This window comes from Spermophilus citellus (assembly GCF_964194105.1).
Source record: "Spermophilus citellus genome assembly, chromosome: 2".
In the NCBI taxonomy this organism is placed as follows: domain Eukaryota; kingdom Metazoa; phylum Chordata; class Mammalia; order Rodentia; family Sciuridae; genus Spermophilus; species Spermophilus citellus.
The window spans coordinates 202,782,011-202,809,826 of NC_138183.1; the positions used below are offsets into that span (position 1 = coordinate 202,782,011).

The following is a 27,816-nucleotide window of genomic DNA, read 5'->3' on the forward strand; positions in this document are numbered from 1 at the left end:
ACATGCATCCTTCTCTAAAACAAACCATATGTTATACCACAAAACAAATCTTTAGTATTTGTTTTGTGGTATAACATTGTGGTATAACATACTACCCTGCATTCTATCAGACCACAAAGGAATGAAATTAGAAATCAATGATAAAATAAAAAATAAAAGCTACTCCAACACCTGGAGATTAAATAATATGCTACTGAATAAACAATGGGTTGTAAAAGACATCAAGGAGGAGATTAAAAAATTCTTAGAGGTAAATGAGAACACCAATATAACATATAAAAATCATATGATCATCTCAATAGATGCTGAGAAAGCATTTAATAAAATATAGCATCCCTTCATGTACAAAATGCTAGAAAAACTTGGGATAACAGGAACATACCTCAACATTGTAAAGGCTATCTATGCTAATCCTCAGGCCAAAATAATTCTAAATGGAGAAAAATTGAAAGCATTCCCTCTAAAAACTGGAACAAGACAGGGATGCCCTCTCTAATCACTTCTATTTAACATAGTTCTTGAGCCTCTAGCCAGATCAATCAGACAGACTAAAAAAATTAAAGGGATACAGAGGAAAAGAAGAACTCAAATTATTACTATTTGCAGAGGATATGACTCTATACCTAGAAGACCCAAAACATTCCACCAGAAATCTCCTAGAACTAATAAATGAATTCAGCAAAGTAGCTTGATATAAAATCAACATCCATAAATCAAAGGCATTTCTGTACATCAGTGACAAATCTGCTGAAAGGGAAACTAGGAAAACCACCCCATTTACAATAGTCTCAAAAAAAAAAAAACTAAGATACTTGGGAATAAACTTAACAAAAGAGATAAAGATCTCTACAATGAAAACTACAACACGCTAAAGAAGAAATTAAAGAAGACCTTAGAAGATGGAAAGATCTACCTTGTTCTTGGATAGACAGAATTAATATTGTCAAAATGACCATACTACTAAAAGCACTATATAGATTCAATGCAATCCCAATCAAAATTCCCAATGGCATTCCTTATAGAAATAGAAAAAGCAATCATAAAATTCATCTGGAAAAATAAGAGACCCAGAATAGCCAAAGTAATCCTTAGCAAGAAGAGTGAAGCTGGTAGCATTACTATTCTAGATCTTAAACTATACTACAGAGCAATAGTAACTAAACAGCATGGTATTGGCTTCAAAACAAATCTGTAGACCAATGATACAGAATAGAGGACATAGAGTCTAACCCACATAACTACAGTTATTTTATATTTGACAAAGGCGCCAAAAACATACATTGGAGAAAAGATAGACTCTTCAATAAATGGTGCTGGGAAAATTGGAAATCCACATGTAACAAAATGAAATTAAACCTCTATCTCTTACCATGCACAAACCTCAACTCAAAGTGGATCAAGGACCTAGGAATTAAACCAGAGACCTTGTGCCTAATAGAAAAAAAAGGAGACCCAAATCTCTATCATGTCAGATTAGGCCCCAACTTTCTTAATAAGACTCCTATACCACAAGAATTAAAACCAAGATCAATAAATGGGATGGATTCAAACTCAAAAACTTCTTCTCAGAAAAAGAAACAATCATTGAGGTGAATAGAAAGCCTACAGAATGGGAGCAAATCTTTATCACAAGCACATCAGATAGAGCACTAATCTTTAGGATATATAAAGCACTCAAAAACCTTAATACCAAAAAGAAAAAAACAAATAACCCAATCAATAAATGGGCCAGGAAACTGAACAGATACTTCTTGGAAGAGAATATACAATCAATCAACAAACATATGAAAAAATGTTCAACATCTCTAGCAATTAGAGAAATGCAAATCAAAACTACTCCAAGATTTCATCTCACTCCAGTCATAATGGTAGCTATCAAGAATACAAACAATAATAAGTGTGGCGAGGATGTGGGGGAAAAGGCACACTCAAATATTGCTGGTGGGGCTGCAAATTGGTGCAGCCAATCTGGAAATCAGTATGGAGATTCTTTGGAAAACTTGGAATAGAACCACCATTTGACCCAGCTATCCCACTCATCAGTTTATACCCAAAGGACTTAAAAACAGCATACCACAGGGACTCAGCCATATCAATGATTATAGCAGCATAATTCACAATAGATAAATTTTGGAACGAACTTAGATGCCCTTCAGTAGATGAATGGATAGGAAAATTTTGGTATTTTGGTATATATACACAATGGAACACTACTCAGCATTGAAAGAGAATAAAATCATGGTATTTGAGGTAAATGGATGAAGTTGGAGAATATAATGCTAAGTAAAGCAAGCCAATCCCCAAAAAACAAAGGCTGAATGTTTTCTTTGATATGAGGATGATGACTCATAATGGCAATGGGAGGGAAGCATGGTAGGAATGGAGGAACTTTAGATACAGCAAAGGGGAGGGAGGGGAAAAAAAGGTGAAAGGGGATAGGAATGACGGTGGAATGATATAGATTACCCTAAGTACATGAATGAAGACACAAATGGTGTGAAAATACTTTGTGCACAATCGGTGATTTGAAAAATTGTGCTCTATATGTAATATGAAATGAATTGCATTCTGCCTTCATATATAACAAATTAGGGTAAATAAATAATAATAATAAATAAAATCTGTGAAAGAAAATGGAAATTAAAAAAAAAAACCTATGCTGCTGGTTATATTTCTGATGTTTTTAGTTAAGGCTTTATAGCTCATTGTAGTGCATGGATATTAAGAAAATGTACCAAATCTGGCTCCCTAACATATCAGTCAAACATCATCCTTGTACCCATCAAAAAAGCCTTTCTAGCTGGGTGTATTGCCATGAACCTGTAATCCCAGCTCCTCAGAAGTCTGAGGCAGGAGAATCACAAGTTTGAGGCCAACCTGGGCAAATTAGTGAGACAGACAGACACACACACACACACACACACACACACCCATGGCCTTTCTAATAGTTAACACTTGTTAGTACTTGGAATATACCTGACACCATACCAAAAGTTTTATACACATTATCTCATTTATCCCTCAACACAACCTAAAAGTGTTATCATTAGCTCCATTTTACAGAAACACAGACTTAGGGAAGTTAAATAATTTGGTCAAGGTCCCACTCCTAATTTGTGAAGATCAAGAGCTTCAAGTTTAAGGGAGAAAAAGGTTATTTAACCAAAGTGCAGACTAAAACACAATTCAAAACTTTGTCAAGAATCCTCTAAATGTTTAGAAGAGTTTGGAGTTTGGAACAAACATACTCTTTTTCAACAAGCTGCTAAGAAATGGTGGCGATGGGGGTAATCACATAATAAAGTTAGTTATTATATCTCTTGTATATCTATAAGAAGGAAAATCTCTTTTCATCCTATCCTACAAAAGTGATTTACACATGCAATGTTAGGGTTAAACATGGCAAAGTTGTCTATAATCAGTCATAAAAATGTTTTCATTACTCATTCCAAAATCTTAAAAAAAAAAGGCTTTGGATCTTAGTTAGCAAAATATACCATATTTCAAATAATTTTTCTACAATTAAATGCAATCCACCAACAAAGTCCACCCTACTATTAAAGTTCAATGCTTTTTTGTATTGCTTAGATTTTCTTTTATAATATTTATATATCATTTTTATATGATTTTATGATTTTTTTCAGTACTGGGGATTGAAGCCAGGACCTTGCATATGCAGGGCAAGTACTCTAACCACTTAGTACCTCCCCAATCCTTTTTATTTTTCATGTTAAGACAGGATTTCACCAAGTTGCTGATGCTAGTCTCACACTTGCAATCCTCCTGCTCCAGCTTCCTGAGCAGCTAGGATTACAAGCATGCACCACCATGCACACCACTCTTTTTTTTTATTAAGGGGAGAAATGGGGGAGAAATGAATTTCAGTAGATGGGGTAGAGAGAGAAGAGGGGAGGGGAGGGGAGGGGAGGGGGGATAGTAGAGGATAGGAAAGGCAGCAGAATACAACAGCCACTAGTATGGCAATATGTAAATCAGTGGATGTGTAACTGATGTGATTCTGCAATCTGTATACGGGGTAAAAATGGGAGTTCATAACCCACTTGAATCAAAATGTGAAATATGATATATCAAGAACTATGTGATATTTTGAACAACCAACAATAAAAATTAAAAAAAATTAACAGAGAATCTATCCCTTCTTTTTCTGGCAAAAAAAAAAATATTATAATGAGCAGAGGCATATCTATGTCTATAATTCCTGAGTTATTTTCTAAATGCCCTACTGGATAATGGTTTCAGCCAAGTCCCATGAAAAGTCAGGCTGAATTATGTACTAGGGATTCACAACATGTCATACTATGTCCCACCTGACTATCCTAGCGTCTATAGTGGGCCAGTAAAGGAAAGAATAACTTCTTCACAGCTCTCATGAGCCAAAGTGTCACAAAGGCTGGCAGAAAATAAATAAAACAGGCTTTCCAAAACCCCTCTAACCTAGCCATATTCATTTAGGGAAGCCCATATGGACCCCCGTGGTGACCACAATCCCAGCAGCAGTCTGCTCCATCATGGTTCCTATGGCAGAAAACAGATCCCTTTCACCTGTGGTTAAACCGGGACATGGTTCTCACTGGCTGAGTCACTGGATGGGCTCCTGCTGGTCTAGGTGTCTACCTCCTTGGGACTTGGTAGCCCCCTCCCCAAAGACTTTTCAAGGCTTCATTTTGAGAGGTCTCACAATATTCCACATCTGTTGCGATTTCTTAACTGATCAAAGGGCAGAAAAATGCCCTCTGGGGTACCCTATGGAAAAGAGGGCACCTTCTTTTTCCTCAGAGTGAAAGGCCTGCTTCACGTGAACAACCCCCTGTTGTCAGTCACAAGTTCCATTTTCCCTCCAGAGAGAAAGATCCACGGAAATAATTCAAGCCAAGTGCTTCCGGATAGATTTGTTTCTTTCACAAGGTAAAAATGGTTAAACAGTAAAAATTGACTCTGATTGTTGGGAAGGGATGCCTGGAAACAGCTTTTTGCAAATGTGCTGAAGATCTGGCCTCAATCACACCACCCAGGTGCTTCTTCCTTGTCCTCAGCAGCCAGCTTGTGTTGCTGCCCCAGACAAAGGCGTCAATTGCCTCCAGAACACTTCACTATCACAGCAGAGCTTTTGTGCATCTTCAGTGACCATTAAAATCCCATTCTCAAATCCTACACAGCTGTTTTCTCCCCCTCTTTAAAAAAAAAAAAAAATACGAGAAAGCTTTTCTGATGCAAAAGACAGAGACCAGCTGGATGAGGATTAATGGCGACAAAGAGACCCAAAGGCCTGCCCTCTTTTCAGTACTGTGGCCTTTGAGTATTTCAGGCTATGGACAAACACTATGGTCTCTCTGTGGCTAAGATGGTGAACCTAATAAAAGAGGTCACTCTCCAGCATCTCACTGTTTTCTTAAGAATCACGCTTTGACTTCTGAAGGAGAGCCACAAGCAGCCCACACGGATTCCCAGGGTGTCCTGGGGCTGCTGTTTTGTCCCAGCTCAGGGATGATGGTGCCCCAGGCAGATCTGTGGCCTCAGAATCCTGGCTTGAGCCCCCTTTAAATGAGTCCCCTGGGACAGCAACTCCTTGGGCTGAGAGACTGATGTCTCATTATTCAGAGTCTTGGAGTGTACTCAGGTTCGCTATCTGAAAATCTTCTTACAGATGGGGCAGAGAAACGAGCCCAGCTTGATGCCTTCCTTGCTGGGTTCCCAAGTATGCACCAGGCTCTCTTCAGGCCTAGTTAACTGGACCTGAAATTTCACTTCCTTTAGAGTGTCCTCGATTTAAATATTTATCCAAAGATTTACACTTTTCTCTCTTTTCATGTGGTTAAGTCTCCTTGGGATTTCATCTGTTGTTCCTGTAAAGATTCATTCACACATTCATTCAATAAATACTCAATGTTCTGGGTACCGCTCCAGGAGCTGGAGATATAGCAGAGAAGATGACAGACCCTGCCTTAACAGGGACCTCATTCTTGTGAAGAAAACAGACAATAAAGAGGCAAATAAATGAACATACAGTAGAATGTCAAGCAGTGGTGTGACGAAGAAAGGAAAAATTGTAGAGAGAGTGATGGGAAGGGAGTTTCCATGTGCATCATTCAGAAGGGTGGCCATGACGGGCCTTTCTGGGCAGAGACCAGAATGGAATGAGGGAAACAGCCTTGCAGTGGGATTACCCAAGAGTGGAGGCCTGTGGCATAGGAACACCATGAAAGGAGCAAGGTAATGGGAGATAGATAGGTCTTAAAAAACAAGTAAGGGCCAGATCATTCCCTTGAAGTTCTTGAAGGCCACAATAAGGCAATTAGGGCTTACTCAATGTGTGCTGGAGGTTCTGAATGGGGAAGCCATGCAGTCAATGTGATTTACGTCTTCTTCTTCCTCTTCCTCCTCTTCCTCCTCCTCTTCCTCTTCTCCTTCTTCTTCTTTTCCTTCTTCTCCTCCTTCTCCTTCTCCTTCCATTGAATGCAGGGGCACATTACCACTAAGCTACATTCCCAGCACTTTTCATTTTTTATTTTGAGTCAGTGTCTCACTAAGTTGCTGAGACTGGTCTTGAACTTGAGATCCTCCTGCCTCAGCCTCCTAAGTCACTGGGATTACAGATGTGCACCATCACACACAGCTTGATTTATGTTTTTCAGTCATCTTATGGCTGCTGCATATAGAAAAGACTGAAGGCAAACAAAGGGAAGAATATTCAGAGACTATGATGACCAGACTGGAAGAAAGAAGGTGATTTGCCATAGAGTGAAAAAAAAAAAAAAAAAAAAAAACAGGACAAAACAGCTAGATTCAGGATAGCATCTGAAGCTGACAGAAGTTCCGGTGGAATGGGTGAGGAGAGAAGTCAGGAAGATGTTGAGGTTTTTGGTTTCAGAACTGGATAAACAGAGGTGTCATTTACTGAGGGGATAAAGAGACAGGTTTGATTTGGGAAGGAGGAAAGAGGAAACATCGAGATAGAGATGCCTGTTGGCCATCCGAGTGTTAAGACTGAGAAGGCACTGGCCAGCTGGTGGTCTCTGAGGTGGCCACTACACCCAGGGCTTTACAAGATGATCCACTAGAATGGGCAAAATGGCCTCAGAGCAAATCATGTTAATTTTTACTTAATAGATAAGAAGCACTCCATGTACTGGGTAAGTTTGTGGTATGAGACTGACCCCTCGCTCAGCTGGTGTCTCCCTGGGACAGGATACATATTAAGATGAAAAGTCTCCAAGAGAGATGAGCAGGGGGCAAAGATACTGAGGGATTCACTTCTTTCTATATACTGAGAAGAATTACAATGTAACTATGCCTGGTTGGATTTATTGATTACATTATCTAGTTTCAACTAAAGTAAACATCACAAAATAATAAAAAGCAGCTCCAGAGATTTCTGTAAGGGGGCTGGGGATGTGGCTCAAGCGGTAGCGCGCTCGCCTGGCATGCGTGCGGCCCGGGTTCAATCCTCAGCACCACATACAAACAAAGATGTTGTGTCCACTGAAAACTAAAAAATAAATATTAAAAAATTCTCTCTCTCTCTCTCTCTTTAAAAAAAAAAAAAAAAGAGATTTCTGTAAGGATCACCTGCACCAAAGGTATATCCACCATGCAAGCATGCATGGCAACAGGAAAGTGCTAGGGTGACACTTATACCCTCAGCACCTGCTCAAACCATATCATGAGATACAGACAGTAACAATTCAGTAGATAAAACAAGAGTTCACCTAAGGGCTTGGATTGTGGCTCAGTGGTACAGCACTCACCTAGAACATGCAAGGCCCTGGGTTCGATCCTCAGCACCACATTAAATAAATAAATAGATAGATAGACAAATAAATAAATAAACAAATGTATTGTGTCCAACTACAACTAAAAAATAAAAAAAAATTAAAAAAAAGAGTTCACCCAAAGCACTAGCAATGAACAAAAAAATGGATTTAGGAATGCTGCTATTAGCAACAAATCTTGCCAAATCATAGAGTGTACCTTAAGAAGCTAACCAGTTATTTTTCAATTGTGTCTAATCTTTGTCTTGTTCTATATTTTATTGTAAGTAAATATATTAGCCAATAGTGCAAGTATAATTTATAAATAAGTAAACGTTCATTTAAGAGTGTGTGTTCTAAAATGTTCAATCCTTCTGGGATAGAGAAGTCTATAATTAAAAATAGAAATAAGCCTGGTGAGGGCACTTTGGGAGTCACCAGCATTTGGTGATATTTAAAGCTGCAGCACTGGATGAGGTCAGCTAGGAGAACATGAAGCTAGAGGAGGGGAACAGGCGCTGAGCCCTGGGACACCTGGTGCTTAGAGAACAGAAATAGGAGAGGAACCAGCATCCAACATGGAAAGGAAGCAGCCAGTGAGGTAAGGAAAACCAGAAGTATGTGGTGTCCACACAGAAAAGAGATTCCAGGCAAAGGGAGGAATCAAGAGGGTCAGACAGCCTGTCTGCAATAGGAGCAGGGAATTAGCAAGCAGATTTAGCAACATGGTGGTCATTAGAAATCTTAGAAAAAGCAGTTTCAGTGTAAAGGTTGCGATGAAAACCAGACTGAGGAAAAAGTGGGAGGTAAAGGAGTGTAGCACAACTCTTTTCAAAGAGTTTTGTTCCAGCTGGTCATGGTGGTGCACACCTGTAATCCTGATGGCTCAGGAAGCTGAGGCAGGAGGATCTCCAGGCTGATCAAGTCAGCCTCAGACATTTTAGCAAGACCCTAAGCAACTCAGGGAGACCCTGTTTCTAAATAAAATACAAAAATTAAAAAATAGGGCTGAGGATGTGGCTCAGTGGTTGAGTGCCCCTGGGTTCAGTCCCTGATACTTAAAAAAAAAAAAAAAAAAAAAGAATTTTTTTTTTTTGTTCTATAGGAAGACAAAGAAATGAGGTTGGGTCTGGTGATAAGCATAAGGTCAACAGACAGTTTGATTTGGGGATAGGATTTCAGTCTATGTGCTATTGGAAGTGACCCAGTAGAGAAGGAGAACTCTGAGACTGGGCAGTGAGGACAAGGCAGCAACATGCTTCTGAAGTTGAGAGGGATTGGGCTCCAGTACCCAAGTGGAAGAGATGGCCTTAGGTGGGAGCATGGGCCAACCACTCACTTTAACAGGAGGGACACTGGAGTGCTTGTGCACAGATGCAGGATGGAGGGCTGATCTGGACGTGAAGCGATGAAGTTATTTTCCCATGGACAAAGCATCTCTACTCTTCCCTGCCTCTGGGTTTGTCCTCTCTCCCTCCCCCCCCCTTTCTTTCTCTCTCTCTCTCTCTTTGGTACCTGTGATTGACCACTGAGTAACATTCCCAGTCCCTTTTATTTTTTTATTTTGAGACAGTCTCGCTAAGTTGCTGAGGCTGACTTTGAACTTCTATCTTCCTGCCTCAGCCTCCCGAGCTGCTGGGGTAACAGTTTTGTGCCACTGAGCCCTGCCGGGTTTTCTCTTTTTATCAATGGCATCTCTCCTCTATGTGTCACAAAGGCTCAGACCTACACCTAGTCCTGCCTTCTCTCCTCACTGCGCCATCACTGAGCTGGAGCATCCTGCATTTGTGGCCCCCGGCCCCTGGTGCCTCATTCCCAGGCACTCATGGCTAGCTCCTCCCCATCTCTCACTTGGACTACTGTGATGACCTTCCACCTAGTTCCTTGCTTTCTGTTCCTCCTGCCTCTGCCCTTTACACCCGCCATTAGATTCTCTTCCCAAGATGTTTCCTGGATGGCTTTACTCCCTGGCTCAAAACCTCGCAGTCTTGACTCCCTGCATTTCTGTTTCTTTGACTCATGTTCAGTCTTTAGCTTTCTTTTCTGTGTCTGAGCTTTCATCCTTTCTTATGCTCTCTGGAGAGGCTGTTTTTCTCTGCTTCTCCCATAAATCTCTTCTGATTATTTCTTCCCCAGTGATCTCATTCATCTGACCATTCAACCAACCAGGCCTCCTGCATATGAAACAGGGCTGGGTGGGATGAGAGACATATGGGATGCGAGTGGCAGGATCAGAGGCCAAGTCAGAAACCTCTGAACTCACCCACACTCTCCTCTCTGCTGCCCCTGATCCATGTGATCACCAAAGGCAGCTTTCCTCCTGAATGTTCCTTTAACTCACTGCCTTTTCTCTATACCTTCTTGATCTCAATATCTTTAATGTCATGCTTTCCAAAGTCCCCAAATTGGTCCTTAAGCCTGTAAGTTTTGTCCCCTACAATATAGCAAGAAGATCTTCCAGGAATACACAAATGACCTGGACATTTCCTGATTAAATAAATCCTCCAAGGGCATCATATCACCTCAACAAAGCGGAGCCTCCTTACCAACACATCCAAGGTCTCCCATGACTTGGCCATGACTTCCGCCTGGCCTAATTGCCCACCACATCCTACCTGGCACTTGCGGGTAGTAATATCAATGTGTCTATTCTTCTTTGTGCTCAGCTTACTCTCCCTCATTTCCTAAGGCTGTGCCTTTGCCTGAAAATGCCTCCCTATTTATACATAACCAGTGCATCCTTCAAAACTGAACTTAGGCTCTCTCTTTTCGGGGAAGGTTTCTTTAATACTTAGCTGGGGGTGCTAAGTGAAACTTGAGGGATGGTGTCATATTTATCCAGGTCTCCTTAGCGCCCACCACAGAGCTGGCCCATGGAGGGTTTCATCTGAGCACATTGTATGAGGGATAATCTTAGGCCACAGGGTATACTCAGGAGAGGTGAGTATTCAATTTGAGAGAGTTAGGAATATAGGCTCTTGAGCCAGATCTGAGTTAGAATCCTACCTTTGTCACTTATTTGCTGGGTGATGTTGGGTAAAATGCTAACCTTCATGAGGTAATATATGTAAAGTACTTAGCACACTACTGAGCACATTATAAGTGCTCAACATTTTACTAAATTATGTTTTTAAAATCGAATTTAAGGGCTGGGGATGTGGCTCAAGCGGTAGCGCGCTCGCCTGGCATGCGTGCGGCCCAGGTTCGATCCTCAGCACCACATACCAACAAAGATGTTGTGTCCGCCGAGAACTAAAAAATAAATATTAAAAATTCTCTCTCTCTCACTCTCTCTCCTCTCTCACTCTCTCTTTAAAAAAAATAAAATAAAATCTAATTTAAAAATTCCTACTAAGTCTGTGATAAATATTATTAAATATTTATGGTCTATTATTGGTCTATATTGCTAATATAGATTTTCTTTTCCTTAATTTAAACAAAAAAAATTCTATCTGTGTGATTCCAAATGATTTCTCAATTTTGAAAAATCTAAGAATAAAATTCCCAGCTCATTCCTGCCTCAGGCCCTTTGCATCTACTAGTCCTTCCCTAACCTAAGGAGCTCCCCATCCCTTTCAGAGCTTTGCATGCCATCTCCTCACACATCCCCATGAACAGCATCCCTTCCATCCCTCCAAACCTCTCAGTTTTATTATCTTCACAGCACATAAACTTCTGGAATTATCTCCTTTCTTTACTTTTTAATTTCCATCTCCCTCTGTTGGCATGTGAACTTCATTCAAACTGGCCTCTTGCTCGTTATGTTCTCACAGCTTCATCTCAAGCACATCGAGCAAATGGAGTGGAGCCTCAATAAGTCCTGGCTGAATTAACTTTTCTCAATTGCTGCAGAGGAAAGCTACTGCTAGTAAAAACTGAATTGAACTTTCCTATTCTCTCAAGAACCCAGGCACTAAAATACTTCCCAGTTCACGAGTTGCCTGTATACTCTTAAAAATCTCAGCAAGTTTTAAGAAGTCAAATACAAAAATAGGCCTATTATCAACTCTATTTCTTAAAAAGTTTTTCCTTTAGCTGATGTCATGAGAGTATAATGCTCGAAATCTGGGTCACTGTTAATTTTTCTTTAGGCATGAAGGACTTCATATAGTCCTGTATGGAGCTTAAGAAATTTGTTCCTTGTAGAATATAATTGCTTTGCTTTTCTTTTTCACCATCTTACTAAAATGGATCACAGATGGTACAAAAGTCACTTGCAGAGTGGGCTGCTTCCAAAGTCCCCAAATACCAAATTAATAAAAGACTTTACTATGTTCAAATGACAATAAGAAAGTCTTCAAATTTGTCAGAATCTATTTCCTTTGATGTAACTTGGGACTTTAAAATTTTATTTTTTAAAAGGATATTGGAAAAACAAACAAGTCAATGGAAAAAATAAACAAAGACTATGGATGTTCTGAGAAAAAGAAATACAAATGAGTAGACCTAAGACAGCAGGCTCAGTCTTACTAATAATCAAAGAAAAACAAATTTAAATGACTTTATTATTTTTATACACATTCAGACACAATACTGGAGGGAACAGCACATTGGTATTTTTTTTGGAGGGTAATTTGGCAGTTATCTATTATTATTAATAGATAATTGTTATTATCTATTATCATTTTAAATATGCATATTATTTTTTAATAGGGGAATTTTTATACCTTTATTTTATTTATCTATTTTCATATGGTGCTACATATCAAACCCAGTGCCTCACACAAGATAAGCAAGTGCTCTACCACTGAGCTACAACCTCAGCCCCAAATATGCATGTTCTTTGACCTGGCAATTGTACTTCTGCAAGTGTGTCCTTCAGGAATGTCAACATGTGTACAAAAAAAGGGTATTCACAGAAGCACTGTTTGTGTAAAAAAAAAAAAAAGGAATAAGTTTAGTGTCCACCAATAGGAGCAAAGCTAACAAATACTGTTGTCTTAAGACAGATATAAACTAGAAACCATTAAAAGAAATGATGTAGCTTCCACGCTGGCACAGAAAGATGCCTGTGATGTATTCTATAGTTAAAAACAACATGTAGCAGTATTCAAATTGTATTGGTATATTTTAAAATATGTTTATTCACACATAAATCCATTTTCTACACAGCAGCCAGTTATTATTTCCAAATGTAAGTCAAAACGCTGTTACTGCTCTACACAAAGCCTCTGACTGGCTTCCTTCCTCCCTCAGATTCAGAGTTGGAGTCCTCACCCATTTCTGTTCCCCCCCCTCCCGCCCCTGCCCCTGCCAAGCTCCAGGCCTCTGCTCCTGCTCTGACATCATGGCTCTGCCTCCCTCCCTCTGCTCTCATCTCCCTGGGCTTCCCTCCAGTTCCTCTGAGTGTTTCACTCGCTGTTCTCTTTGCCCAGAACTCTCCTCTTCTCCATGTCCCCATAGCTTGCTTCATCCTATCCTTTGCATTTCTGCTCAAATGACACTTTGCAATGAGGCCTTCACTGACCACAGTCAGCATTTGGGGAAAATGTGTTCCTTTTCAGCCCTCACTTTGCCTGAGTACCTTCTATTGCACTCCCCAGCCAGCCTGCTCTCTGAACCCTTGTCACCATCTGCTGCATGCTATCTGTCTTCGTTCATGGGTTGGGTGCCTGTCTCCCCCTCCAGAACTGTAAACTTCATGAGGGCTGAGATTTTTACTTACATTTTTCATTGCTGGATTCTGGCACCTAAAGTGGTACCTGACATACAGGAAGAGCTTAGTAAATATTTATTGGGGGACTGCATAAAATTTCATTTTCATATGTACATAAAAACAAATGAGAAAAAACACATAGCAAATTATAACACTGATCAATGCTGGGAACTGGCAGCTGTGGGGAAAACTTTCATCTTTACTATATGTATTTCTGTACCACTTGGAACATGTAGCACTTTAAAAATTAAAACTAAATTAAGGGGCTTGGGGTGTGGCTCAGTGGTAGAGCGCTTGCTTAGCATGTATGAGGCACCAGGTTTGATTTTCAGCACCGCATATAAATAAATAAAAAATAAAGGTCCATCAAAAACTAAATAAAATAAAATAAAAATAAATAAATAAACTAAATTGAAATACCTTAACAGAAAAACAATAATTCCATTCCTCCTTCCAGGTCATTCAAAACACTTTTGGGGAGGCTTTACCATCATTTGAACATGTTGTCCAAGGGTTCGTATGTTGACATTTAATCTCCATTGTGACATACTAAGAGAGTGCAAAGTTAAACCAACTGAGACATTTAAAGGTGAGATCTTTGGGAAGTGACCAGCGTTAGATAAGTTGGAGCCCTCTGATGGAACTGGTGGATTTATAAGAGAGAAGGAGTAGTGCCAGCTACACAGAAGGCCAAGGCTCAGGAAAGAGATCAGCACACACACACACACACACACACACACACACACACACAATGCCATGTATCTGCTGGGTAAAAATCTTTTCTAATTAACACATTCAACCTTTCTTTGTATCTATTCCTTCCTCTAGCAGACAGAAGAAAAGAAGGAATGTTAGTAATTCCTTATGCAAGAGGGGGAAAGTAGGGCCGATGGAATCTTCAACATTGCTTTCTGACAAGGTGGCAAAGATTTGATCTTATGTAGGCTACAAAATTCATCCAATTTTAGAGGGAGCTTGAGATAAGCCACACTGTCTCTCTTAGGAACAAATCCAACCAAATTTAGCGTGACAACCCAATTTAGCATGACAACCAATTTAGCGTGGCATCTCAGGGGCACCTTCACACACCACAAGAGAGACAAAACCCTCTACAGTATCCTTCACAGGTTGTCATGATCATGAGGCCTCTGTTAACTCCTGCCCCTATCCTTGGTTTAGTTCCCAGAAGCATACCATACCCATGATAGTATTAGTAATGGTCTTCCTGGAGAGTTGGTCCACCTGCCCTTTATAATAGTTTTCCTACATTCTTAACAGACCATGAAGGCTCCCTGGTGAGCCCACAGGCTTACCCCAACAGGAGAGTTAGTGGGGAGAAGGGTGCAGTTTAGTTCTGAGAGGTCAAGAAGAAGCCCAGCTTGCCCACCCCAAGTTTCTTCACTCACCCTAAAAAGTAGGGCGGCAAAGCCAACCTTCACCACTATTTTGGCATGGAAACTGGAGCTCTTGGGATTTAAAATTAGAATAAATCAACCAGATGGGTTATATTTACTTTCTTTTTCTTCTTTCTTCTTAAAAGAATCAGCTGGAGTAAAAGTCAGAGGTCTCTGGGAACCAGCCCCTTGTGAACAGTTACACTAGATTTTCACCAAGTTTTGGCAAAGGAACAGATTGGAGCTGTGGTGCTGTTGCTGACAGTTTGGCTGGGCTCAGCTTTGCTTATTCACAAACCCTAACTTATTACATCTTACCTAAGCTTCAGTTCTCAAGCCTCATGATTCTACTGACACTTTTTAAAATAAATATATATATTTAGTTGTAGTTGGGCACAATACCTTTTTATTTATTTTTATGTGGTGCTGAGGATCGAACCCAGGGCCTTGCCTGTGCAAAGCAAGCGCTCTACTGCTGAGCCACAACCCCAGCCCCTATTGACAATTTCAGAAAGAATATCTATTTACTTCGAGGGGGCTGGCTATTGAACTCCACCTTATTTGGAACCAGAGCACAGACTTTAGAATTAGACCATCAATGAGATCTTCAGCAAGAGAAGAGCTTCAGGCTGTTCACCTATTAAACCTGGCAGGGTTACTATGAGGATTAAATGAGATAATGCAGACACAGGGCTCAGTGTTGTGCTTGCTAATAGAACTCAATAAATTGCCATAATAAAGTGAGACTCCATTTTTCCCTATTTAAGACTTTTCAAGTAGAGTCTCCCCTGGAGACTGGCCTGGAACAGACTCTGACAACAAAAACATTTTAAAACTGATCACCCTGGAACCTTTTGCTAGATTTATCAGAAGAACTGAAAGTTTGTCAAAGTTAATCCTCAAACATATACACAGAGCAACAACATACCACAGAACTGACACTCCTAGGAGCCTTGTGCAGAAGCTCAGGATTCTTACAAGGCAGCAGGGTGGCCCTAGCTTTGCCTCTGTACAAGACTATGGACAGGAGTTTGATCCCTGCTATCAGCAATCAAGCCAGAGAGAAGTACCTTCAGGAAGTGATGACAGAATGGAGTATGAAAAAGGCTCTGGGGTGCCTCACACCCCAGTCCTGCCCCAGCCAGGGAACAGGGCTCTAAAAAATAAAAAGTACAAAGAAGATCCCTTGGGGATTTAAAGGACAGCATCCTTCCTATAAATCCTGACTCTTTCTTTTTGTCCCTCAATTCAACAGTGACTTCAGTCCCCACCACAAGCCAGGCATGGTGCCAGGTGCCAGGGAAAGAGGTGAGCAACACTCACTCAGCCCCCAGGGAGCCCCAGGTCTCATAGGCAGGACAGCACCAGCATGACAGGTACCAGATGAGAAAGGGCTTCCAGAGTGTTCTATGAACCCAGAGAAGGAAGGATGGCCCAGACTCCCCACTGGTTACCTTTAGTGTTTACAGAGCTCATTGCAGTTCTGTAGGCAAGCATGTCCTGGGATACTCACCGCATTGGTTTTCTACATGGCTCTGGCCCACTCCACAGGACTCTGCCTGCTGTTCGGATGTTCTGGGAGACTTTTTAGTCACATCAAGGTCCATGCCTGAGAGCTGAAGGTGAAACTGCTCCCTGTGGGCAGCCTTCCTGAGCGTGCGGATGGCCTTCCGCAGCCGCTTCTCTGTTCGCTTCACAGTACAGCTCAGATCACAAGAAGCTGCAGAAACAAGGACAGCAACATGGGGGGAAGTCAGGCTGCAGTGTGTGAGGATGTCCAGACCGACTGCAGGGCCCACCAACACCCCGAGTTCCCTGTGGACCAGAAAGGGCGAGACCTGGAGGTGGGCACCTAGCAGGCTGGGCAGCATTCAATTCAAACAGAAATATATTGACCAAAACGATAGCTTTGGGTCTTTTTGAAGCAGAGAAAATCATCAGGTTCTAAACCAATTTGTGTAGTTTGGGAGTGAAAATAAAACAGGAGATACTTCAGTGTTTGCACTATTTTCCCCCCAGGAATGATGAAAGGTAAAAGGTAAAGAAAGAAGGAGCAAGCTGTAAGAAGCCTGGCACCACAGACGGCTTTCAGACCAACCTGTCACCTCCTTTTGGTAAGTTTCACGCTCAAACTCAACAGTGATAAACATTTCCTTAGGGGTGCTTGATCGGCCAGGGGGTCCTGGGACTTGCTTGCCAGGGCTGCATGTAAGGTTTGCGTAGCGAAAGCTCTCTTTTACTGAGCTGTGCTTCTCTGTATGAAGAAACAAAATTATCGGGAGCCAAGTCCTGGCAAAGCACTCAGTTGAACATTCGCTAAAGCTCAGTAAACATTTCATTAAAACAACTCTCCAGGGACTATGTGATTAACTCCACATGGCGAGACGCTGAAAGCCCCCAGCTTGGAGCATGATGACATTTTCATCTTGAAGAGCCAGTATCGCCTCCTATATAACTTTACAATCTAGCTCTTGAAAATTCTTTTCATGCACAAATGCTGAGTGTGTCCGACTAGCCAGCCACATGTGTGGAAGAGGAGAACCAGGGGTCGTTTCACATCAAAACCCTGCTGATAGTTTGCTGAGATGTGCCCACATTCTCACAGTTGTTTTTTGTGGTTGTTGTTTTTGTTTTTTTGGTACTAGGGATGGAACCAGAGATGCTTAACTACGGAGCCACATCCCCAGTCCATTTTACTTTTTGACACAGGGTCTTGCTAAATTGCTTAGGGCCTTGCTAAATTGCCCAGGCTGGCTTCGAACTTGCCTCAGTCTCCTGAGTTGCTGGGATTACAGGTAGGTGCCACCATGCCTGGCTTCACAGTTGGTTTCCTTAAAACTGGACTGTGAGGGCCCCAGCAGAGGGAATTAGTGCAGGAGCAGAAGGGAAACCAACTTCTGCTTTCAGGCAAACTGACCCTGACATAATTCTAACCAGAAGGGAGAGCTGGAAAGCACATCAACAGTGATGTCTCATTTTTTATTTTTTTTTTCTGTTTTCTTTTTCTTTTTCTTTTTGTGGTACTGGGGATTGAACCCCAGGGCAGGGGAGGAGGGGTGCTCTACTACTGAGCTGCATCCCAGCCCTTTTTGTTTCTTATTGCTGCTCTGGCTGGCCTGGAACTTGCCATCCTCCCTGCCCCAGCCTCCTGAGTTGCTGAGTTCACAGGTATGTGCCACCACACCCAGCTTGATATCTCATGTTTAAATAACCAGGGAAAATAAATGGCACAAAGAATCAACGAAACCAAACAATATCATGAAGGCATCTAGGATGACAGTGGAATTTTTGTATGACACCAGGATTTGCATATCTCTGTTCCTGACTTTGGCAGTCTCCCATCCCAGCGACTTCCAGTGAATCTGGTGATTAATGATTGCTAACCGGAATCAAAGAGCAAGCAGGTCCACATATCCACATGATTAATTTGGCTCTATTTTAAAATGCTATTTTATTGAACTGAAGAATTATCTTTGTATTCTTCTTTAACATTACAAGTATATTCAAAACAACAGCTCATCGAGAGCCAAAAGAAAGAGATAAATTTATTTCTTCTCTATATTTTCCACTAAAAGATGTTTTACCTTTTCATAAAGTTAACTTAAAATTGTAAACTAAAAAGATATTCATCTTGAAACTTTTTTCTTTCAATTTTCCCATATCTACTTTTTTAAAGCTTTTTATTTTGAAGTTCAGATTCCTAGAAAAGTTGCTAAGATAGTATTGAGAGTTCCCACATAAACTCTACTCAGTTTACCCTGCTAACATCTTACTTACCCTAACATCATATTTATCAAAACTAAGAAATTAGCATATTGGTATAATCCATTAAGTAGACTCCAGACCAAATCTTTTTTCAATAATGCTTCCTTCTGGTAAAAATTGTGAATGCTCACTAAGGAGTATATAAAAAATGTAGAAAAAATTAAAATCACTTGTCATCCTCTACCCAGATATAACCATTACTCGCACAGTGATCTTTCTGTTTTCCTTCCACTTCACTTTTTTCATACAATTTAGATTGTATTAGATATATAGATGTTTCTGTCCCCCTTTTCCATCTTAGCATTATAACAAGGACATTTTCCTGCCATTAAACATTCTTTTAATACATATAGTTAACAGCTGCCTAATATTCCATAAAATAGAGGTACCAAAATTGATGTTGGTTAGTTACCAGCAGGTAGTCAAAGAAACTAGAGTAAGCTTTGTTTGTGATTTTTTTTTTTTTTGAGGGTAGACTGGGGAAAGAAACCTCTTAATACATAAATCCTGATTTTTTTTTTTTTTATCTCCAAAAGTGTTCTCTGAGATAATACAGAAAATGTGAGCTGAGGAAGAAAGAAGAGATAGATGTTGCTTGTTTCAGTAAGGCCAATTATACTTAGATGGTATTTGTTCTGTTGAAACCAATGGAGTCACAGTTTCCAAAAAACAGAGCAGCAGGAATGCTGGATATTACATCTTTGTTCATCAAAGCTATCATTTCTGAGCCAACCCTTTTTTTTTCAAATTTCTTTGGCTTACTCTTCAAGCAAACTCTAAGATCCAGAAAATTTAACCCAATGCAAACACACATTGCTAATTCATCTTAAGCCCTCATTGACTCCTTTGAACTCACAGGTTTTTCCTGAGCTTCATCAACTACTTTATGGAGGAAGCTCAGAAGTACAATCCCAAAAGGGTATAGGGGTGCTAAACTAGGCTCTGCTCCCTCTGGTGACAAAAGTCCCTGGAGATGCTGAAGTTCAATCCCATCTGAAGTGCGCTTGAGTCAGCTGGACAGCTGTCTGCCCCTCAGACCTCCGGCTCAGGCATCACAGGCCCCTTTCCCAACACACCAGCCATCTGGTTCCATACCTGGTAGTGCTGGTCGCAGACCCTCGGGAAACAGCTCAGCCTTTTTCAAACTACACTTGCCTTCATTTAACTTAAAGGTTACACTTGTCCTGATGGTGGTGACATCTTCAGAAAGAAACAAGTGAGAGAAGTTACCTTCAAAGGCAAAGGAACGGAAACACCAGGTGGATGTTGGCGAGCTATCCATTGGCTGAGTCCCACTGCATGGCACACCCTGAGCCCCCTCTCTCACCTGAGACCAAGAAAGGTTTGGATCATGGAATGCTCATTACCCTGGACTGGGGACACCTGGAGCTTTCTCGGTGTTACACTAATCCCCTCAGGGGAGAGATGAATGAATCCACTGTTCAAATATAACAAAGAAAGAGCCAAAAACAGCCTCCACGGTGAGATAAAAGATGAGGCCAGGTGGGGGCTGTAGCTCAGTGGCAGAGTGCTTGCCTAGCACATGTGAGGCACAGGGTTTGATCCTTAGCACTGCATAAAAAAATAAACAAATAAAATAAAGGCATGATGTCCATCTACAACTATAGAAATTTTTTTTTAAAAAAAGATGAGGCCAATTTTGTTCCTGCTGATAATGAAGTCCAATTTCTCAGGCTCAAATCTGGATAAGACCATCTAAGGAGAGAGTGAAGGGAACACTCTTCCATGTATGCCTGCCCTGAGAGGACAGGGCTGAGGCAGCTGCCAATCCAGACATTATTAGATTTCCAGGGCCTGGCAGGGAACACAGGTCCCACTCTAAGGGGCTTTGTGCAGAATTCTGGGGGCAGTCCCAGAATCAGTCTTCACCACACATTAGGCTCTGGAATCCATGACCTACATTCGGATTCTAGATCCTTGACTTGTGATAAGAACTTGAGCAAGTTTTTATTTATTTTTTAATTACTTTTATTTTTTAAATACATGATAGCAGAATGTATCACAATTCTTATTATATATTGAGCAAGTTTTTAATCTCCCTAAGCCTCAGTTTCTTCGTCTGTAAAATAGACACATTTAAGTACCTATGTTACCAGGCTGTTGTAAGGATTAAGTGTAATAATGCCAAAAAAAAAAAGAGAAGTTATTTAACTGGCTGATTGCTACACAGTAAAAACTGAGTAGCTGTTGGCTATTTGCTTCCCCACCCTTGGGTAGCCTAAATCACCAAGGAATCATCACTGAGGAATTTGATGAAACATACCATGATGTCCACTCTGACTGGGTCCCAAACATCCAACAAAAAGGGCAGTGAATGGAGCTGGAGTTATGGCTCAGTGGTAGAGGACTTGCCTAGCATGCATGAGGCAAAAACTCACAGGTTTTTCCTGAGCTTCATCAACTACTTTATGGAAGAAGCTCAGAAGTACAACCCCTAAAAGGTTTTGATTCTCAGCACCATGTATAAATAAATAAAGAAAGGTCCATTGACAACTTAAAAAAAATTGCATATATATATATATATATATATATATATATATATATATCGATGGCAGTGAATGATAGTGCTTAAGATTCTGAACTCAGATTGCCTAGGTTCAAATCCTGGTTCTTCTATTTCTTACTGGAATTTTATCTCTCTGAGCTTCAGTGCCTTGTCTGGTTAATGAGGACACTAATAAAATTGACTCAGAGGATTGTGGTATAGATTAAATCAGTTAATACATGTAATTTAGTGGGCAGCACATTTTAACTACTTGATTACTGCACAGCTTGGGTATCTATCTTTGCCCATAAAGGTAATATGGACATCAGATGTCATATGGGCCTCATTCAGATGTTCTTGTGACAGAGTGACAAATGTGCATACATCTGAGCAGATGAGGCCTAATGAAAACTCTGGATCTCAGTCTTTTGACAAACTGGAAAGGATTTGCCCTTTTGGGGACAGAATCCTTGCTCCATCTGTTCTGCCCAGGACTATCTCCATTAATGCCAGGTATCCAGGCACATTTCCTGCAGGGCCTCTGAGACACAGAGGGAATTTGGGAGACCTGAGTTTCCTAGTTCCAGAGCTCTGTGGGTCTCTGTCCAATATGTTGACCCACCAGGGTTGAACACAGTGCTGCTGAGTACACGGTAAATGTTCAATAAGTATCTGTTACATGGGTGAGTCAGATTCGAGGTACTAAGGCTGCAGACAAGAACATCCTTCAAATGCTCAAGCCTTGAGATTAAGAAAGAAAAAAACAAATCCAATGCCCAAGAACAGCACCCTTGCATAAAGGCCACTGAACACAAGCCCCAAGAAAATACGTAGATTTGGTAATTACCCCCAAAAGCAGAGTCATTTGATTTTTGCTGTTTGCTCCTGAGAGGAGAAGAAGAGCCGCAGGTGACAGAATAGGCCTCTTGCAGTCCTGACAGACAGAATATGAATTGTCAAATGCATAAGCAAGGTTACTATGGGCTATCCTGATGGCAGCTAAAATCACCCCCACCCCACTCTTATTTATATCACTAGAAAAACACCCAGCATAGGGGGCCTGAAAGCATGGGCCTCTGGTGGTCAAAAGTATCTGGTCAAGGACCTGAAAGGCCTTTGAGGGCTTCCAGCACCTACAGGCCAGGAAGACCTGGCCCTGGTATGAGGATCTGCCCCTGGGGACTAAACCCACTCACCTGAAGAGAGGTGAATGCCAGAGTGACATCTTAGGAAGCACCTGTCTCCTCCACCACTCTTCCCACAATGCAGGGACACATGGGGTGACACACTAGTGGACAGGAACCCCTTCACTTCTAAACAGGACAAAACACAGACACTTACAGAAAGAGAAGGACATTTCTAAGTGTGACAAGGATAGCTGAATCCCATGCACCAAAGGCCCCAAGTAAAGAAAGTCAAGCTGATGCCCACACAGAACACAGACACAGGCCCCACTTCCCACCAAGGTCAAGGAGTCCCTCCCTGGTGTGCAATTTTTTTCATGCAGAAGAGCAACCAGGGAAACAGAAGTAAGTTCCAACCTAAGCAGAAGCACAGAAGGAAACACCAAAGAGCCTGAAAAGTATCTCCTGTTTTTGGACTATTTAAAGACTGGCTGCTGCTGCGAAGGGGAGAAAATCTTATGGAGAAGGTCAGGTGCTCTGGATCCAGAGGACATGGAGCACGCAGAGCCTCCCACCTCTAGGCCAGCAGTGAGCCCCACTGGCTATGTCTGCTCTGTGGCCGGTGCCCCTTACCCACACAGTCCTTTTTATTCCAGTGGAGCTTGTACCCCGGATGGCACTGGCATTCATAGCTGCCCACTGTGTTTGCACAGACCTGCTGACAGCCTCCGTTGTTGATGCTGCACTCGTTGGTGTCTGTGGAACAAGATGCTCCCCTGTCACAGCAGCATGTCACTGAATGGGCTGACACTATCCTTCCCGTGAGGAAGGAGCAGCTGCGACGTCACATGGTTGAAAGTCACCAAACAAAGGAAAGATGCTGACTGCCTTCAAGCTTGGCACCCACTGACCACATGCCCCAAATTTCCCATTGGCATGAGCCTTACTAGGGGAGGTCTCAAGTTCCTCTGTTCACTGAACCATTGCCCAGTTAGAAAACCTCAGAAGGGACCACACTCTGCTTTCAGATGTTCAAACTTGGACACCCCACAGGCTTCTAATTTAAAACTCCATCATATTCTGTGTTGAACATCAAGGGAATCAGAATTCAGACTCCTATTTGACTGTTGCCTCAGTTGAGGTACAGAAAACAGAAGTGGCATACACTGACTCATGTCAACACGAGACTAAGACCCATCAGAAGGAGGCCCCAGATTCACTTCCATATTTAGGGTACATTTTGTTGGTGTTTCTTGGCAAACTCAGTAGCTATACAGTTAGGCATGTCAAGGATGTGTTGAGGAGAAAGGAGACAACATGATCCATTCTTCTTAAGCACAGGAAAGAAAGACTAGGCAGCAAGTATTCAGGCCAGTGGTTCCCAAGTCCTGCAGATTCTCAGAATCACCTTGAAATCTGAATCTGTGTTCTCAAAGATTGCTGGGTGAATCTGATGGCCAGGGGAATGGAATGGGAGTCAGTTGGTGCTGAATCTGATTTAGACTATAGTCTGCTTGACTACAAGGTTATGAGACTATGTTGCTAAATGAGAACAGAATGGAGAGAGAAATACAATGGTTCCACTTGCAGTTCAAAGACCTAACTATGGAGCTTGGACTAAGGTTTTGCAGCCAGTGCCTCTGCACAGCAGGAATTGATTGGTGCCCTGCCAAGCCTCTCTGAGGACTGCAACTTTACTGTCTGATGTGAAGTTCCAGTGGACAGGGTCTCAGCTCCTGAGAGACCCTCCTATTCTCTGAATACAACCACACGTCAATAAAGTCAAGGAAGAATCAATCCACGGCTGAAAGAGCTCAGTTTCTCTCTCTGCCTCACTTCACACCAGACATGTTAAAAGGATAAATGTGGACAGGTTCTCTTTCAGCAAATGCTTCCCTTAAGATGATGGGCCTGTTGCAATTGTGCAGGGACTGTGATATACCTTTTACCCCTACTGTAGGAAAATAAACCTTGGAGATGAGCCCTGCTCCCCACCCCCAGGACCAACCTCACCCCATCTCCCAAGCCTAGAGGACCAGTCCACTCACCTCCACAGTGGGTGAAGCCATAGAGAGTGTACCCTTTGTTGCAAGCACAAGCAAATGTGCCAGGGTGGTTAATACAGCTGTGGTCACAGGTCCTATCCAAAGAGCACTCATCCACATCTGTAATTGCCAAAGGGAGAGGGCTGATGAAACCAGCTCTGACAAATGAGGAGAGAGGTTTATAATAAACACCAGTTGCTGAGCAAGAACCCAAACAACACAGGGCGGTGGGGGAGATTTACTATTCATCCTCCTCTCTCATTTGTGTCAAAGAAAGAATTGAGCAGCTCACCATAGGTCTGCTCACTACCAGGATCCTTATTTCCAAATTCTGTTGCAAACTGCACATACCTTTAGGTTTAATTTGTCTCTTTCACCTATACTTCTTTGCAGGGATAAGTCATTAAAATTATGTAAATGAAGTCACATGAGATAACATATCTAAAAAAGATTTTTGTAAACTATATTATAAACAATGATACTAGCTGTACATTATTATTGTTATATTACTATTGGTAAAATAGCACCAGTAACTTTATAAGCTATGGTGAAATAAACAAAGGAAACCCTTGGGTTGGAAGTAAATCTGGTTCTCCTCTCTTTCTGATCTCCCCAGAATTAGTCTTCAGATTAACCAAAAAGCCAGTTAATCCTGGGTTTTAAAGCCCTCTGCACTAAAAGAATGTATCAACATTAATAACCTCAGTAGTTTTCTATGGCAGACATGGAAATTAGGTGGTTAAACTCTAAACTGGATCTGCTTGACCAGTCCCTTGGTTTTGTTCCTCCCCCATAGTCCAGCACCATGTGTCTCCTATCTTCCTGGTTCAGTGTGAATGCATCCTTGGCTACGGATGGGGTCATGCACACTAGCCTCAGGAAACTGCATGTGTCTATCTAATCATCTCTTCTTGCATGGTCTGGCCCCCACGTCTTTCCTGTAGACTAGAATTTCAGTGCTTTACTCTCTCAAGTCTTTAGAGGGTTTTAAAGTTACAACTTAAGTCTCCAAATGGATAAACCAGGATGAGTGCAGCACTTGGTGGAAGCTAACTAGACCATTGCTACACCACTTTTTCAACACTGAATGTGCCACAAGAAACTACATTAATAAAAAACAAACATTTGGATGGATCAGGAGGAATGAAAAAGTGAAATAAAAAAGGGCAAATTCTTGCAAAATATCTTCATTCCTCGCTTTTCCCAGAAATCCTGGCAATTTCTCCAGCAAATTTGTTCTGTGCAAATATTTATTCTAGTAAGACTGATCAGTGAAAAATGAGAAAAAGTCAGTTTCTTCCCTAGTAATTGATGCCACTCTATGAAATCTGTTATTAATATCAGCCAGTTGCTGAGAAAGTGGACTCGTTCAGTAGCTGACTTTGGCAGCTCACTCTAGGCTTTCTCTTTGCCAAAAATAATGAGATCACTTTCCTAATTCCTTTTTAATGTGTTTACACAGCTTAAACAGCATTGCTTGCTCTATACATTATAAAACATTATGTGGAACAGCAAATTTGCTTTCCAAGTCAAACTGAAGAAAACCACACAATGATCATCTAGCACTAACTCACTGAATTTAAAGGAGAATATATTTGAACTGCCCGGCAAATTATGTATTAATAAAACCTAATTCACACCATACAGTTTTTTAAAAAAGATAATGTTACAACTTTGTTATACAGAGTGAAATCAGATCTTTACCACTGAGCTACAGTCCTAGTCTTTTCTATTTTTTGTTTTGAAACGGGCTTGCTACATTATTGAGGCTGTCCTTGAACCTGCCAATCCTCTTGCCTCAGACTCTTGAGAAGCTGGGATTACAAACTTGTGCCACCACACCTGGCCTGACTCTGATTTAATGCTGAGATTTCTAACAAGCCAAAAAAGGCAGTCTTTATTCCCAGAAACACAGCAAGAACAAATGATAGCAGATCTTTTCTGAGAGTTTTTCCTGTATATTAATAGGACATAAAAGTGCTTATCTGAAACTATTTTTTTGAGAGAGAGAATTTTTTTAATATTTATTTATTTTTTTAGTTTTCAGCGGACACAACATCTTTGTATGTGGTGCTGAGGATCGAACCCAGGCCGCACGCATGCCAGGTGAGCGTGCTACCGCTTGAGCCACATCCCCAGCCCTGTTTATCTGAAACTATTAATGATAACATGCCCCAAGACAGCTTCCCACCACCCAAAACAATTGTTAATACCAATGGCTGCTGCCAAAGAAGTTTCCTTGCTGTTCACCTTATGTGGGAAGGATATATTTGAAAAGGGGTCTGTAATACTGCTTAAGAACCAACCAGTGTCTCTACCACACAACGCCCTCCCTCCATCTCTAACCTTCTTCTAAGCATCAAAGGCTGGTTATTCAAAACAAGAACTATAGGAAGAGACCAGCCAGTTCATGGTCTTGGTTATGAACCCATCTTTTGGCTAGGAAAGTGTGTTCTCTAATTCTACAGATTTTTGCTAAAAACCTTTTTGGCATCAGGTCAATAACATGAAAATAATTCTTTAAAAAAGGAAAATTATCCACATCTCAACACCCTGATGCAACACTGTTTGCATTGCATTTCATTCCATTTCAAGCAGTGAGTGCTGCTGTAGTCACATCAGGTGGATTCTTTGATTTTTTTTCGTACCAGGGATTGAATCTAAGGGTGCTTAACCACTTAGCCACATCCCCAGTCCTTTTTATTTTTTATTTTGAGACAGGGTCTCACTAGGTTGCTTACAGCCTTGCCAAGTTGCTAAGGCTGACTTTGAACCTGAGATTCTCCTGTCTCAGCCTCCAGAGCTGCTGGGATTACAGGTGTGTGCCACCATGCCCAGCTGAGATGTTCTAATCATTAATAACTTAATTTCCAAAATATACCTGTGAGCTACATTCCTGCTTTTATTCTACCTAACAGATGAAATATAAGTGAAGGCCAAGTTAGAAGTTGGATTAGTGACTCTTATCAGGAAAGCAGTGGAGCCAGTGTCTACTGGGGAATGTGGGGTTGGGGGGCAGAGGGGTGGGTAACATCTTCTCTGTTCCAACCAGAGGACTATTGCAGAGCACTGCTACATTTTCAGCACATACCTTGGCAAGACTTCTCATCTGTTAATAATTTAAATCCTTTTGTGCAGCTACAATCAAAACTGCCCACAGTATTTTTGCAGAAGTGATCACAACCTCCATTTCGGATCTGGCACTCATCAATATCTGTAACAGACAAGCAACAGCAAATCAGAGAGCAAAATTGCCTTGCTTCCCACAAATCCCCCAAGTGCTATTGTGTGTGCTCATTATTCTCTGAAATAAAAACAGACCCTGAAAAGCATTTAAAAATGTTTGCTAATGTTTTTAATCTTATATGTTTTCTTGTCTGGCTGAACCAGTTTTGAAAGACAGGGTCTTTCAAACTGACTTCCAATGCCCTTAACAAGTATTAAGGAAACAAACAGTGGGAACGAGTAGTGATGCCCCATTCTATTTCCATGCTTGTAGTACTCTCTCAAGATAAGACATACTTCCCATTAGTAAACATTCTATTCTAGATTAATGA

At 41.3% G+C, this 27,816-nt stretch overlaps 1 protein-coding gene and 1 long non-coding RNA gene across 6 annotated transcripts in view; one reads left to right on the top strand and one right to left on the bottom strand.

Annotated features, from left to right (window-relative positions):
- Positions 1-27,816, bottom strand: part of SCUBE2 (signal peptide, CUB domain and EGF like domain containing 2) — a 77,240-nt gene that overhangs the window by 18,186 nt on the left and 31,238 nt on the right. For 3 of the 4 annotated variants that reach the window (XM_081282522.1, XM_081282521.1, XM_081282523.1), the window contains 8 exons: positions 27,351-27,473; positions 24,263-24,379; positions 22,848-22,970; positions 22,287-22,403; positions 21,938-22,024; positions 19,680-19,784; positions 16,918-17,073; positions 16,333-16,539 (listed from right to left, as the gene is read on the bottom strand). In XM_081282522.1, coding sequence (XP_081138648.1) covers positions 16,333-16,539; positions 16,918-17,073; positions 19,680-19,784; positions 21,938-22,024; positions 22,287-22,403; positions 22,848-22,970; positions 24,263-24,379; positions 27,351-27,473 — 1,035 coding nt within the window. The remainder of the gene's footprint in view (positions 1-16,332; positions 16,540-16,917; positions 17,074-19,679; positions 19,785-21,937; positions 22,025-22,286; positions 22,404-22,847; positions 22,971-24,262; positions 24,380-27,350; positions 27,474-27,816) is intronic. The other variant, XM_081282524.1, reaches the window with a different exon arrangement.
- On the top strand, positions 8,260-27,526 carry LOC308642998. Of its 2 annotated transcripts, XR_014020679.1 has the most exons (5): positions 8,286-8,370; positions 16,075-16,127; positions 16,839-16,933; positions 26,300-26,365; positions 27,398-27,526. It is a non-coding gene; the product is annotated as an uncharacterized lncRNA (long non-coding RNA). The 2 variants fall into 2 exon arrangements; XR_014020678.1 differs by lacking the exon at positions 16,075-16,127 and having other exon boundaries at positions 8,260-8,370.